This window comes from Geotrypetes seraphini, chromosome 2 (genome assembly GCF_902459505.1).
Source record: "Geotrypetes seraphini chromosome 2, aGeoSer1.1, whole genome shotgun sequence".
NCBI lineage: Eukaryota > Metazoa > Chordata > Amphibia > Gymnophiona > Dermophiidae > Geotrypetes > Geotrypetes seraphini.
Window position 1 is genome coordinate 35,466,902 of NC_047085.1, and position 14,803 is coordinate 35,481,704.

The 14,803-nt window shown below is 42.6% G+C and overlaps 1 protein-coding gene across 7 annotated transcripts in view; it reads left to right on the forward strand.

The window, feature by feature from the left end:
* ASAP1 (ArfGAP with SH3 domain, ankyrin repeat and PH domain 1) overlaps window positions 1-14,803 on the forward strand; it is a 558,081-nt gene that overhangs the window by 211,681 nt on the left and 331,597 nt on the right. For all 7 annotated transcript variants that reach the window (XM_033933030.1, XM_033933029.1, XM_033933028.1 and 4 more), the window contains 2 exons: window positions 4,108-4,183; window positions 10,200-10,286. In XM_033933030.1, the coding sequence (XP_033788921.1) occupies window positions 4,108-4,183; window positions 10,200-10,286 (163 nt within the window). The remainder of the gene's footprint in view (window positions 1-4,107; window positions 4,184-10,199; window positions 10,287-14,803) is intronic.

Below are 14,803 nucleotides of genomic sequence, written 5' to 3' on the forward strand. Positions count from 1 at the left end.
ATTCAAGTTTATTTAAAATTTCTTATACCGTCTAATCAAACTTTTAGGTGGTGTACAATAATAATGCTAGAAAATACACAGAGAAGATACCATAAAATCAGATTAAAAAATTAACAGTGCAAGACAATACAAGGATTTGTTAGTTCAGCAAATAACTTGACATACAGACATATGCCAAACAAATAGGAGATGGGCAATAATTATAATCTTTGGAGAAAAGAACACAGAGAAGGGGAAAACAATAGGTAGGGGAAAAAACAGAAGAGAATTGTTTGTCCTTAGAAGGACAGTTATTGTCCAAATGCATCCTGGAACAAGAAGGTTTTTAGTTTAGATTTAAATTGGCTTAATGCGGACTCTATGCGCAAGTAATCCCAACATAAAATAATAAACAACAATGATGCAATCAACCTAGAGAGTCTCTCCACAGGCCTCTCTAACCTAGCAGGGACACCAAAACCAAATTCTCAATCTGTTGAAGAAGCTGCAGTGGACTGGCACACACAGGCAAAATCCCTGTATGAAGGGTTGGTCCCGGTCAAAGAGATCATATACTACCCCCACAAATATTCCTCCCCCTGGTTTAATGATGAGTGTGTGGTGCAGTGGTTAAAGCTACAGCCTCAGCACCCTGGGGTTGTGGGTTCTAACCCACGCTGATCCTTGTGACCCCGGGCAAGTCACTTAATCCCCCCATTGCCCCAGGTACATTAGGTAGATTGTGAGCCTGCCGGGACAGACAGGAAAAAATGCTTGAGTACCTGAATAAACTTATGTAAACCGTTCTGAGCTCTCCTGGGAGAATGGTATAGAAAATTGAATAAATAAATGACTTAAAAACTAAGAAAAGAGAACTAAGTAGAGTGGAACGAAAATGGTACAAATCCAGACTAAATAGTGACAGATCCAAATGGAAAGATCTGTATAAAGTATATAAAATAGCCACCCTAGAGGCTAAAAAGAAGTACTACTCTGAATAACTTTTAAAGACTTCCAATAGATCAAAAAACCTTTTCAAACTAACAAAAAATGTACTCAAAATATCACTAGGAGACAATTGCTGCAGGTAGAACTAGATTTAAAGAGAGCTACTGATGATGTGATCAGGGGGCGGAGTCGCCGGTAAGTGGCAGCAGTCTCCAAGGGGATAAGCCGATGATGTGAGCAGGGGATAGAGTCGCCGGTGCCGCCATTTTGCGGCGGCAGTCTCCAAGGGGATAAACTTGCATTTTTCCAAAATCTAGACCAAAGGGATTTTTGGCTTTACTGGAAATGATGTAGAAAACTAAACAGTGAATTAGACCCGTTTTTCAACTTATGGGAGGTTGCTGGCGGAAAATGAAGGTAGGCAGCGCACCTTTGCTTTCATTCGTGGCTTGAGTTGGATAAAACAGAAAGCTGATCGGAACCATATATGCTTGGAGGTGAGAAGCTGATATGCACGGATGGGGAGAGGGACCTTGGGGCGATAGTGTCTGAAGATCTAAAGGGGAAAAAACAGTGTGACAAGGCGGCGGCTGCTGCCAGAAGGATGCTGGGCTGAATAAAGAGAGGCGTAGCCAGTAGATGGAAGAAAGTGTTGATGCCCCTGTACAGGTCATTGGTGAGGCCCCACTTGGCATATTGTGTTCAGTTTTGGAGACCATATCTGGCGAAGAACGTAAGAAGACTTGAAGCGGTCCAGAGGAGGGCGACGAAAATGATAGGAGGCTTGTGCCAGAAGATGTATGAGGAGAGACTGGAAGCCCTGAATATGTATGCCCTAGAGGAAAGGAGGGACAGGGGAGATATGACTCAGACGTTCAAATATAGAGTAAGGAAAATGGTAAAACCAGAGGACATAATTTGAGGTTGAGGGGTGGTAGATTCAAGAGCAATGTTAGGAAATTCTATTTTACGGAGAGGGTGGTGGATGCCTGGAATGCGCTCCTGAGAGAGGTGGTGGAGAGGAAAACGGTGATTGAGTTCAAAGAAGCGTGGGATGAACACAGAGGATCTAGAATCAGAAAATAATATTAAAAATTGAACTAAGGCCAATACTGGGCAGACTTGCACGGTCTGTGTCTGTATATGGCTGTTTGGGGGAGGATGGGCTGGAGAGGGCTTCAATGGCTGGGAGGGTATAGATGGGTTGGAGTAGGTTTTGATGGAGATTTCGGCAGTTGGAATCCAAGCACAGTAGCGGGTAGAGCTTTGGATTCTTGCCCAGAAATAGCTAAGAAGAAAAAATTTAAATTAAATCAGGTTGGGCATTCGGGTCTTTATCTGCCGTCATCTACTATGTTACTATGACTGATGGACTACAAGAAATGGACATTGGTACCAGAACCCGTTATGTGTCATCTAAGGAAAGCTTATAAGGTAAAATCTGGTATTATAACTATGGCAAATCCAACCTATAAACTGTCTGTCAATTAGGATAAAACTTGTATTGTAGAATAACCAGGGTAAATTATAACCAGTAAACTGTATATTAGTATTAGACCCTAAATATGTGTCTAGTTAGAATAAACTTGTATCTGAAACATGTACTGAAATTATGGCTAATCTAATGTAAATTGTAACTTAATAACTATATACTATGTATGTTAAACCTGTAACCCGTTCTGGGCTCTTTGGGGACAATGGGATAGAAATCAAAATAAATTAGTAAGTAATTGGGTATCGAGTTCCAGAGGGAGCGTGCAGTGACAGCGAAATTATTAGATCTCAAAATGCCATATTGTTATAAGCCATAACAGAATAAGCACTGTGAGTCAACAAACTGGACACTGAGACGTGTTTTTTTTTCTTTGAAGTTTTGATTTTGTGCACTGATCAATATGGAGGGGTTTTTGCTTACCACCCCTAGGAGAATTGCACAGGTGTTATAAGGTGATAAATAAAGAATTCACACTGAACATTTTTTTCTATTAACTTTATTTGAGTTGCACACCATGCTACCCTCCATACTTTGCCTTACCGCTCGGCCGAGATTTGGATGACCCGGGTCAGGGCTCTGGTCTAATCTGGGCCTTACCCGGTCACAATACATATACATAAGAGACCATCCTTGCTCAAACAGAGTTTATAGTCTGTTCAAAACAAATAGGAGAAACGAGATCAGGCAGTTCTATTTATAAATTTGCCAACCTGTTAAGAACATAAGAACATAAGCAATGCCTCCACTGGGTCAGACCTGAGGTCCATCGTGCCCAGCAGTCCGCTCACGCGGCGGCCCAACAGGTCCAGGACCTGTGCAGTAATCCTCTATCTCAGGGGTGTCAAAGTCCCTCCTCGAGGGCCGTAATCCAGTCGGGTTTTCAGGATTTCCCCAATGAATATGCATTGAAAGCAGTGCATGCACATAGATCTCATGCATATTCATTGGGGAAATCCTGAAAACCCGACTGGATTCCGGCCCTCGAGGACCGACTTTGACACCTGTGCTCTATCTATACCCTCTATCCCCTTTTCCAGCAGGAAATTGTCCAATCCTTTCTTGAACTCCAGTACTGTACTCTGCCCTATTACGCCCTCTGGAAGCGCATTCCAGGTGTCCACCACACGTTGGGTAAAGAAGATCTTCTTAGCATTTGTTTTGAATCTATCCCCTTTCAACTTTTCCGAATGCCCTCTTGTTCTTTTATTTTTTGAAAGTTTGAAGAATCTGTCCCTCTCTACTCTCTCTACGCCCTTCAAGATCTTGTAAGTCTCTATCATATCCCCTCTTAGTCTCCTCTTCTCCAGGGAAAAGAGTCCCAGTTTTTCCAATCTCTCAGCGTATGAAAGGTTTTTCATACCTTTTATCAGACATGTCGCTCTCCTCTGAACCCTCTCGAGTATCGCCATATCCTTCTTAAGGTACGGCGACCGATATTGGTTCTAGAATTGATTTAAAATCAGCCTCAAAAAGTTGTGTGTTTAGCGTGAATTTGAGTAGGACTAAAAGCAAAAAGATGACCAGTAAAGTATTTCCAAGACACTACTATCAGGAAAGAAAAATAGAATTTGATACTGGTAAAAGTTTGTTCACAGTGAAAATAGTTTGTTTTACTTTACAGCTTGTGCTTTGTCCCTACTTGATTTTCACTTCTTATTGTTAATCACAGGTATTTTCCATTACAGTTTTTTCCAAGATGGTTTGAAGACAGCTGATAAATTGAAGCAGTATATTGAAAAGCTAGCTGCCGATTTATACAATGTAAGTGATTTATGATAAATTTTTGTGTCTAAAATTATGTATTCATTTATATTAATGGAGCTGCTTTGTGTAAATAATGAAGATATTGTAATTGCACTATTTCAATGTAAATTCTTCACCAAGAAACTTATGGAAGCAAACACATAAGTGGGGTTTGGTGTATTCAACCTGGGGAAGGAACATAATTCACAGTAAATTAACAAAGAATGTGAGGAGTAACATTTCCTGTAACCAGGCTGTGCTGCTGTCCCCTTGGAGCAGCTGCCCTGCAACACATTGGAGGGCTAGATATTGCACTTTTAAGTAAAAGAGCAGTGAGAGAATGGACACGGAGATGCTAGACCATAAGGGTGGAAGTGAAGGGAATGGGACAGTGTGTTGCTGGACAGTGGGGGCTGGCGAGGAAGAGTGAGGTGGCTAGAAGATGCTGGACCATAGGAGTAGAAGAGAGGGCAGGATCATGCTGGGCTGTAAGTGTGAAAGGAGAGTGGTGGGAACAAGGAGATGCTGGATTAAAAGTATAGGAAGAGGAGCAAGGAGATGGCTGGGCTACAAGTTGGGGGGAGGGGTACAGGCAGATGCTGCACTAAAAGTTTGAAAGAAAAAAGAGTGAGAGATGATGGGCTTCAAGTGTGTAGGAAGGGAGAGGGAAGGGAAATGTTCTCATGCTTAATAAAAGTGCCCCTATGCATTTTTGCCTCCAAATCAATCTTCTTTTTTAAAGTCTTTCTTTGTCTTCCTTATAAGCACTTTTGACTTGCCATTCCTTATGCTGCTTTTTATTATTTTCAATTCAGTGATCCTCGTTCCATTTTCCGAAGGATGTTCTTTTAGTTCTAATAACCTCCTTCACCTCACTTTTTCACCATGGTGGCTGTCATTTGGCCTTTCTTCTGCCTTTTTTAATATATAATAATAATAACTTTATTCTTCTATACCGGCACAGTCGAAAAGACTTCTAGGCGGTTCACATCGAAGAAGGCTGGACAATCAGCGAATTACAGAATGAAAGAAGAGGGGGTACAGCTTATTATATAAGAAATCGATAAAAGGACAACATATTACACCGAGGTTGAACAGAGGGAAAATATAATTTAATAAGTGGTGAGGTTTCAGTTTAGGAGATGAATTTGTCAAAAAGTACGGTTTTAATGGAATATATGGCCTGGCCTGGCTGCCAAACTTCTAAACAATCTACTCCAGCATGTCCAACTGCTTTTTCAAATGAGTCACATTGCCCTCACTCCTATACCCAAGGCCCAAAAAAAGACAGACCTCTCAAATGCTTCAAATTACAGGCGTGTTGCTGACATCCCTATACTAGCAAAGCTCCATGTCTACAAACAACTCACAACTTATATAAAAAAAATTTCCATCTCCATCCTTCACAATTTGGGTTTCATTCACAATATAGCACAGAATGGCTTCTATTAACCTTAACCACTAAAACCAAACAATTCTGAAGCATGGGACACCAAGCTGTCTTACTTCAATAGCAACCGCTTTTTATTCAGTCAACCACTATCTACTCATAGCTGAGCTAAGTGAAATAGGTATAGGAGACACATCTCTAAAATGTTTTAAAGACTTCCTACAGAAAAGGAGATACCTCTTCTGAAAAGATGGAGCATTCTCCAGAATCTGTCAATCCTGCAGAGTCCCTCAAGGGTCACCACTCTCCCCAATACTATACAACCTTTTTCATGAGTTCAGTGGAACACATTACATTCAACAACAACGAAATCTTACTATCTTACGTAGATGATATTCTCCTACTCATCCCAATCAAGCACAGTGTCTCTCAAGAAATATCCAGTGACATAGGCAAAATACATACCCGAGCTACACTTAAACTAAACACAACAAAAACTAAGGGCTCCTTTTACTAAGGTGCACTAGCATTTTTAGCGCGTACACAAAATTATTGCACGGTACACTTCTAGAATAACGCTAGCTCAATGCTGGTGTTAAGGTCTAGCGTGTGCTATTCCACTCGTTAAGGCCCTAACGCACCTTTGTAAAAGGAGCCCTAAAGATGTCATAGCACCTCTCAAACAGTCCCTAGAACAATTACACAACCCTCAGGAACCTCTAAATACAGACAAAACATCTACCCCATCTTACAAACCCCAAATATCCAATCTATGAAAAAAAAATTTTTTAAAACCCTTCTATAGCATGAGACGGTTAAGACTAATCAGATCAACTAGACTATTGTAACTCTCTATGCTGGCATTAATTCTCCCCTCATGCACAGACTACAGCTGATTCAAAACACAACAATAAGGCTTATATTCAAGTTGAAAAAATATGATTCCATCTCATCTTATTATAGCAGTCTGCACTGGTAACCTGTTTACACTTGCATCTTCTTCTAATTATCTTATCATGTTCCATAGCATGTATGTGAACTCAGCAGAACAACTCATAAACATCTTCTCCAACTCCTGGTCAACATCATCCAGAAGGCTCAAAACTTTGCAACTGATCCTTCCTTCTCCCAAAAGAGTAAAATATAAGCACATATTTAACTCACTTTTAATCTACTTCAGTTTGAAGACTTGGAACAATCTTCCAATAATCATCAAAACGGAGCAGAACTACCTTGCATCCCCCCAACTCCCCCCCCTCTGAAAATCCTCCTTTTTGAGAACATGTTCTCCATTGATACTTAACAGATTTGCTCACCCATAATAACCTATATAGCATTTCTCCCTTCCAAACATCTCAAGAACACCCTCCCAAACTCCACATAACACTTTCATTCCAAACAACTTGTCCAGCACTCTCCTTCATTGTACTCCAAGATGTCACAATGTAGTTCTAATTGTGTACGTAATATTCCCCTCTTGTAAATGTTATCTGTACCCATTACCTCCAGTAACTACCTTTAGTATATCACATACCTTGTATTCATTGCTGTAACCAAAATACAGGTATTATGCAAACTTCTTGATTTGTAAGTCACCTTGAATGTAGTTAGGCATAGAGCAACCAAGAAATTAAAGGATTAGATCTGAGCTGAGCTTCCAGGATGGTATATTTGAACAACATCCATATGTAATGTAAATTGTTGACCTTTGTAACTGCTCCTCTTTTTTAACCATTCTTCTTATCCGCTATAATAATTCCCTTAGCGTGCATGCGCACTTCAAACCTAGTGGGTCTGTGATCCGTAGTGGCATGCCACGCAGTAGCAGAAGCCATCAGCTGTTTTCCCATTGGCCCGCGGTCTGGCCGGCTCCCTTACTAAAGTTATTTGCAGTGGTGGCTCCTCTTGCATCCGGCCTTGTGTCCAAAGCCTCTCTGAAGGCTGGCTCCCTTGACAATGTTATTTTTTTGTTCAAAGCCACGGCAGCAGATTCTCTCAAAAGCCGCACCTGCGTCGGAAACCTCTCTGACGTCACAACATCAGAGAGAAGGCTTCCGATGCAGACGCTGAAATGAAACATGCCTTCGGCAAGGGAGCCGTCCAGAAACGAAGATAAATGATGCTGCCCTGCTGCACAGGAAATGAGGGGGCACTTCTAAAATGTAAGGTGGCTCGGCCTACCAAAAGCCCCAAGGCTGCATGGTTTGCAGGTAAGGGAGAAGGGTTCCTAATGGACAGTGGGGAAGGTAAAAGTAAGGGAGAAGGGCTACTGCTGGACAGGGGAAGCAGGGAAAGGGTGCTTCTGGACAGGGGGAGCAGGGAAAGGGTGCTGCTGAACAGGGGGAGGTAAAATAAAGGGAGAAGGGCTACTGCTAGACAGGGGGAGCAGAGAAGGGGTGTTGCTGGACAGCGGGTATGGTAAAAGTAAGGGAGAAGGTCTACTGCTGGACAGGGGGAGCAGGGAATGGAGGGGTGCTGCTGGACAGGGGGGAGACGGATAGGTGCTTGCAGGGGACCCTAAAGCCCAGATTCTATATAGGATGCCCGGTCTCAGAAGCCAATGGGCGTCCTATACAGAATTGGGCCTAAGGCTGCCTAAAATAAACCCAATTCTGTAACTGAAGTCCATGTTACAGACGCTGGTTACAGACGAGGCCACTACACTTATCGCGGCAAGGGATCTCCCTACCACGATAAATATAATGGCCACATCTGCGGCTGCCAGTCCCTCCCACACCCCTTGTATGAATTTGGCAGGAGGGATGCCCAATCCCTCCTGCCTGACCACCCCCAATGAACCCCAGATCCCACCACCACCCCTCCCCCCCCCGGCTAACCTTGAAAGTTGGCTGGCCGGATCTCCCCGCCGGCCGGCTGTCAGGTCCGCCTCCGTCGAAATGATGTGGGCCTGCCCCTTTCCGATCCATTCCAGAGGAGACTAAGGCATTATTGTTTGTTGATGCATATTTTATTATGATCCTCCCTAGGTTTTTTTAATAATGACCTAAGCTAAATAAGTAAATAAGGGGGCCAGTGCTTAAAAGTATTGACAGTGTTAGCAGGCTATTAATGCCAGGTTAGACAGGGCAGCCTGTGCAAATGGTTCCAATGCAAGCGTTGAAATAATTAGTACAGCCTTCTTTCAAATGCATTTAAAAATAGTCATTAATTACCCTACATCTAAGTTCAAAAGAAAAAATTTCCTATGAAGAAGACTTTTTGTTGAAACGCGGACCGTGTTGGGTCCTGTATCCCTAGCGGACTAGGTCCTTTAAGGCTCTTATGTGGATGATTTACTTTTATGTGGATGGAATTATTTTATGTGGATTATTTTAGTGTACCTTTTAGTGTAACTTTCAAATAAAGTCCATTTAGGAACATCGTCACTCCACAGAGTTTTTTTGGTTTTTATGGAAACTTTTGCCAGGACTATGGCTGCATAGAAGGGTTAGTTAAGAGGACAAGTGTCTAGCGGCACCCCTTTCTCTCCCTCCAACCTGAACACCCTACCCAAAATCCAGCCTCCCTCTCCTTAAACAAGGTGACATGACCTGACTCATCCTTTTGCCCTAATGTAACAAAACCAGATACGTCACTTGGGGATGATGCTGGAGTACCTTGTTAGACTTGCACTTGACTGACATTGTTTTGGATGTTTAACTCGTGAAGTCGCTAGGACTCGAACTCGAGTCAATGGCTGCACATGCACACACACGTGTACACACGCACACGTCTACAAGTCATTTTTTCATAAACTTTTTGAACATTGCCCCCTGTGGGCAATTTTGATTGTAGTTTATGGATATGGGAGGAGTTTGTGGGGTATTTCAGGAAGTAGTTTTTTGGGGGGGTGGAGATAATTTATGGGCGGGGCAGTGCTGTTGTGGGTAAGCCAGCTATAAGAGGGTATTTTGAAGGATGATGGGCCAATGTGGGGAGTGGGGTATTTGGCAGTTGCGGTATGCCAAGGGATTGGAAGAGTAGAGAATGGGAAGTCTGAAAAGAAGAATTCCCTTTCTTCTTGGGGGTGGGTCCCACTGTATATCTATGCTGCAGAACCTGAAACTCTTCCTCCCATAGAAATGCACTGTGCAGCGTTTTGGTTTTTTTCCTTTCAATCTCCTTGTATGATCTGCCTATTTTTGTGCTCAATATGTCCCTTCACTGTTCTTATCATACCAAATTTCATCCTGTTTACCCCAAAACAAGACAAACAGATAGAGAGGCATTCTCTATCACTTTTGCATAATTCTTTTAAACTTCTGTTGGGTTGGAAAGAATAAAAAGCAGAGAGACTAAGGCAAGACCAAGAGAAAAATCTGGTTTCTATTTAAATTAACATTCAGCACTGGTCTGTTTGCTTGAATATTGTTTATTGAAAGCTTCTATACCACCACTAATGACTGGGTAGTCAATTCACAGTGGTTTACATGAACTTCTTTAATGGTGTTCTAATTCATGAGCTTCTGTAAAGGTGTTACAATACAGTGTTAGCGTTTTCTGAGATGGTTTTCAATATAGACACATTTATACCATAATCAATCATCCTATGTATATGCACTCATTTATGCCATAATCAATGGCTCCTTTAGATATAATAAGTTTATAAAGATCAAATAATAGGACTAATTTTCTTTCACACAGATAAAGCAGACACAAGATGAGGAAAAGAAGCAACTAACAGCACTCCGAGATTTAATAAAATCATCTTTACAGCTTGATCTAAAAGAGGTAGGTATTTAGGGGCATATTCTATAAACGTCGTCCCAATAGTAGGCGGTGGTAGGCATCCTGCCGCTGTCTAACCTGCCAATCCCACCACTGTCTAACCTGCCAATCCTACCAACTTGATGCCCTTTACGTGTTAAGGGTCTGATTCTCAAAACGGCGTCCCAATTGTAGGCGTTAGTAGGTGTCCTATTGCTGTCTAATATACCAATCAGGACTCACATTTTTTTAAAAATTGATGTGACAAACAATGCCTACAATATAGGTTTCATTTGCACATGTAAAGAGGTGTCTGAGAATATCTAAGGCTGGCATAGGCATGGCTTACATCGGAAGTAGCCTTAGGCATCAAGAGGCGCAAGTCGGATGCCTTAAATGTAGGCTTGTAAAATGCTGACCTACATTTAAAGCATCTGTACAAAAATCATATGTGTTTCTGGATGCGGCACCTACAAGTGATTGACACACGGTAAGCACCCGTTTTGCAGGCACCTACCGCGGCAGGCACTATTTCCAGAATTAGGAGTGTCCAGGAAAGGCCCCCTGGTACTTACCTCTTTACAGAGAATTGAAACAGAAATGTCGCGCTTTGGAGCGCAAATGGAAAAAATCTAAATCCCCCTCTGATAGACAGACCTGGAGGGTCAATATTAAACTTTACAATTCAACACTAAAAAAAGCCAGGAAGAACTTCTTCGGAGAAAAGATCTCTAGATCCAACAACCAGATCAGTGCGCTGTTTAACATCTGGCACTCCCTAACTACAAAAAAAGACCCATCCTTGCTCCCACTGTCTCTATCAGCCGATGCCCTTGCAAATTTCTTTAATGAAAAGGTTACCACCCTAAGATGTTCCTTCCCACCCACAGTCTCCTACAATTCCCTGACCTCTATTGACCTCAACCCTACCTTACCTCTCTCCACCCCCATCCCTGCTGACAGATCCTGGACCGTCTTCAAGCTTGTTTCCGAATCGCAAGTCTCCAAACTCTGCCTCAAACTAAAAACTTGCAAATGCACCTTGGATCCTTTCCCCTCCTATCTATTCGAGAATATCTCCACACAGGCCATCGCTTCCATCACCGAACTTATAAACTCTGCCCTAACATCGGGCCTTTTCTCCCCCGACATGGGACATATATCATTGACCCCTCTACTGAAAAAGGCCGACCATGACCCCTCCATACCATCAAATTACCATCCAATAGCAAATATCCCTCTCCTAACCAAGTTATTGGAATCCATCATATCCACCCAACTCTCATCCTACCTAGAAAGATTATTCTCCTACCCCACCAATTCGGCTTCAGACCCAACTTCAGCACCGAATCCCTTTTGGCCTCACTAAACTCTAAGGTGCAACAACTCCATTCTCGCAACAAATTCGCTGTTCTCCTACAATTCGACCTCTCCGCAGCTTTCAATGTCGTCCACCACGATATACTAATCTTCCAACTCTCCGAAATAAGCATGAGCTCCACAGTCCTAGATTGGTTCTCAAAATTCCTACGCTTCCGCTCCTACACCGTTAACACAAACGGTACCTCATCCCCCCCCTGGAAGCCGAAATGTGGAGTCCCGCAAGGCTCACCCCTCTCTCCTATCCTTTTCAACATCTACATGTCCTCTCTGAAACTTCTTCATCTACCCCCCCTAGAAACTCTCTACTCCTACTCTGATGACATCTTAATCCTCCTCGAGACCGACTCGAACCTCTCTGACCTTGCTGAGAACATATCCACATGTATAACGAATCTCCAATCCTGGGCCCAATCTGTACAAATGAAACTGAATGAGTCCAAAACAAAGCTACTTTGGCTCGGCCCAATATTAGATCATTTACCCACCTCCATCCCACTACCTTCCGGCCCCACTCTTCAGCTTGAGTTTTCAAGCAAAGTCCTAGGCATCGTCATAGACTCCTCTCTCTCCTTCAATGATCACCTCAACTCCTTGGTAAAAAAATGCTTCTTTAGCGTTCATATGTTGAGGAAAGTGAGATCCTGCTTTCATCATTCTCACTTCGCCGTCCTCGTTCAATCCACCATCCTCTCTAGACTGGACTACTGCAATTCCATCTATATAAGCCTAACTAAGAAAAACCTCCATAAACTTCAGCTAATTCAGAACGCCGCGGCTAAGCTTATTTTCGCAAAAGGCAAGTTCGATCACGTCTCCCCAATCCTCTCCAAGCTTCACTGGCTCCCAGTATACTCCAGAGTGCCTGCTTAGCCTTCAGGATCCTACATGGCGTCCTTCCTCCCGTTATCCCACTCTTTTGGAATTCCTCAAACCCACACTCCACCAGACCCTCCCAAAAACTGAAACTATCATTCCCCTCTATAAAAGGTATATCCCGCACAGGAAAACTCGGAACATACCTCCCCTTTAGAACCACAGAACTCTGGAACAATCTCTCATCCCCACTCAGAAATTCAAGCTCCTTCCAATCCTTCCGCAAACACTTGAAAACTTGGGCTCTTTTCAAAAATCTAATCACCTCCCGTTCTCCAGTATCCTGTCCCTCTCTATCTCCTTAGTCCCTCTCCTATATCCCCTCATTGTAGTTCCTTTCCTCTTAACTCTGTAAACCGTACCGAGCTCTGCGCTTGCGGAGATGGCGCGGTATACAAACCTAAGGTTTAGTTTAGTTTAGGAAATAATTTTTTTTAAATGGTAAACAGTATTACAGATGCAGTACTTTATTGCTGACTTAGAGGTTTGGGTTTAAGAATGAAGCCAGTTTGTTTCTTAGGCCATTGTTTCATAACCCTTTCTTGAAAGCATATAGAGCCAGTCAGGTTTTTAGGATTGCTATAATTTATGTGCATTGAATAGATAGGTATACTGTACATTGGTGACCTAGTATTTAATCTAATATGAATTTTATATATTGCTATTATCCCCAAACCAGGTCCAAACTGTTTATAAACTCCCCATTCTCTACACTTCCAATCTCTTGTCACACCCCCTACCTGCCAAAACACCCCATTACCACATTGGCCCACCATCTTTTGGATCTTATGTGGTATTTTAATAATCTGCTATGTTTTGTTTGATTATGTATGTAATGTTTTGTTTTAATTATGTATCGTTGATATGTGGGCTACAAGTGTCTTAATAAATATTCATTGTGACAGTTCTGAAAACCAGACTGATTAGATATGCCTTCGGGATAGGGTTGGACAATATGAGACTGGGCCAGTTATTCACAAGTATTTTCCATTGGGGTTGGATGTGGAAAGGAAGGGGACTGTAGTTGCTTCCTAGGAATTTCTAACAGACTGCTTGGTATGAGATTAGGGTTCCTTGAGAAGTTCTCTATGGATTATGATTTAATTTTATTTAATATACTGCAGTTTACAGTAATAAATTGCAAAGAAAGAAATAGGAACTACAAATTATGTGAAAGGGATAGCAAAAGCTAAAAAATCACAACCCCCCTCCCCCAAACACACATAGACTGTGACTCTAGTAAATCATGTTTCTTGTTTATTAAAATTTAATGCAAATGCTTATAACATAGTTTCAAAGCGAATTACAAATATAAAAAGGGGTAATAAGAACATTATCCATCTTTACAGAAAAGGATTTTTGAAAAAGACAGACCTTCAGAAGCAATCTAAAATAGGTAAATTCAAGGCAGACAGTACTGGGGGGGGGGAAGAATTCTACAGGGAAGGTGCAATGCAGAAAAAGGCTCGATTTCTAGTGGTCTCATAGTGAGTTGCACATACTGGAGGCATATGGACGTGTTGATAATTCAATGAGTGCAAGGCTATATAAGAGTAGTAAAGGTGGATAAGAATGGATAAATAGGCTGGTGCATCAGGGCTTAGCCACAGGTGAGCCTAGATGGGTCTTGCCCACCCAGTTTGGACTCGGGTCTGTCCACCCAGCAACCACAGGCCGCTAGCCAGCGTACATGCTAGTCAGCTTTCGACCATATTCCTTTCCTGGCATCAACACCTTTTATATTTTCTCCCCCCACCCCCCAGTGCATCTTTCTTAAATTTGTTTTAAAAGTTGCCACTGTCCTGCCACTGCCCCTGATGTACATATTCTCACTGCGGCCCGCCCTCTGACTTCCTGTTTCCATTGGAGAGAGTTGCAGTAGAGAGAAGATGCCAGGGGTTGTGGCAGGGCAGTTCTGTGAATCGCTGCTACCAGCCAGCATCTTTTACAACAGATTTAAGGAAGACGCACTGGGGTGAGGGTTACTAAAAGGAAATGCCAGTCCGGGGGGATAAAAGGAGTAGATGTCAGTAGGTACGCTGGCCGGCAGCAAGATGCCACTTCCACCAGAGTGCTGCCTAGAAATAAGGCCCCTCCTGAGACATGTCAGATCCAGGGAGGCGTAGAAGACAGAGAGGGAGAGATGTTGGACTCAAATGAGTAAAGGAGGGATAGATGTGAGACTCTAGGATGAGGTAAGGGAGGGAAGGAGAGATGTCAAATTTGTGAGGGAGAGATGGACTTGGGGGAGGGCAGATGGGGGTAGAAGGAGGACAGGGAGAAGT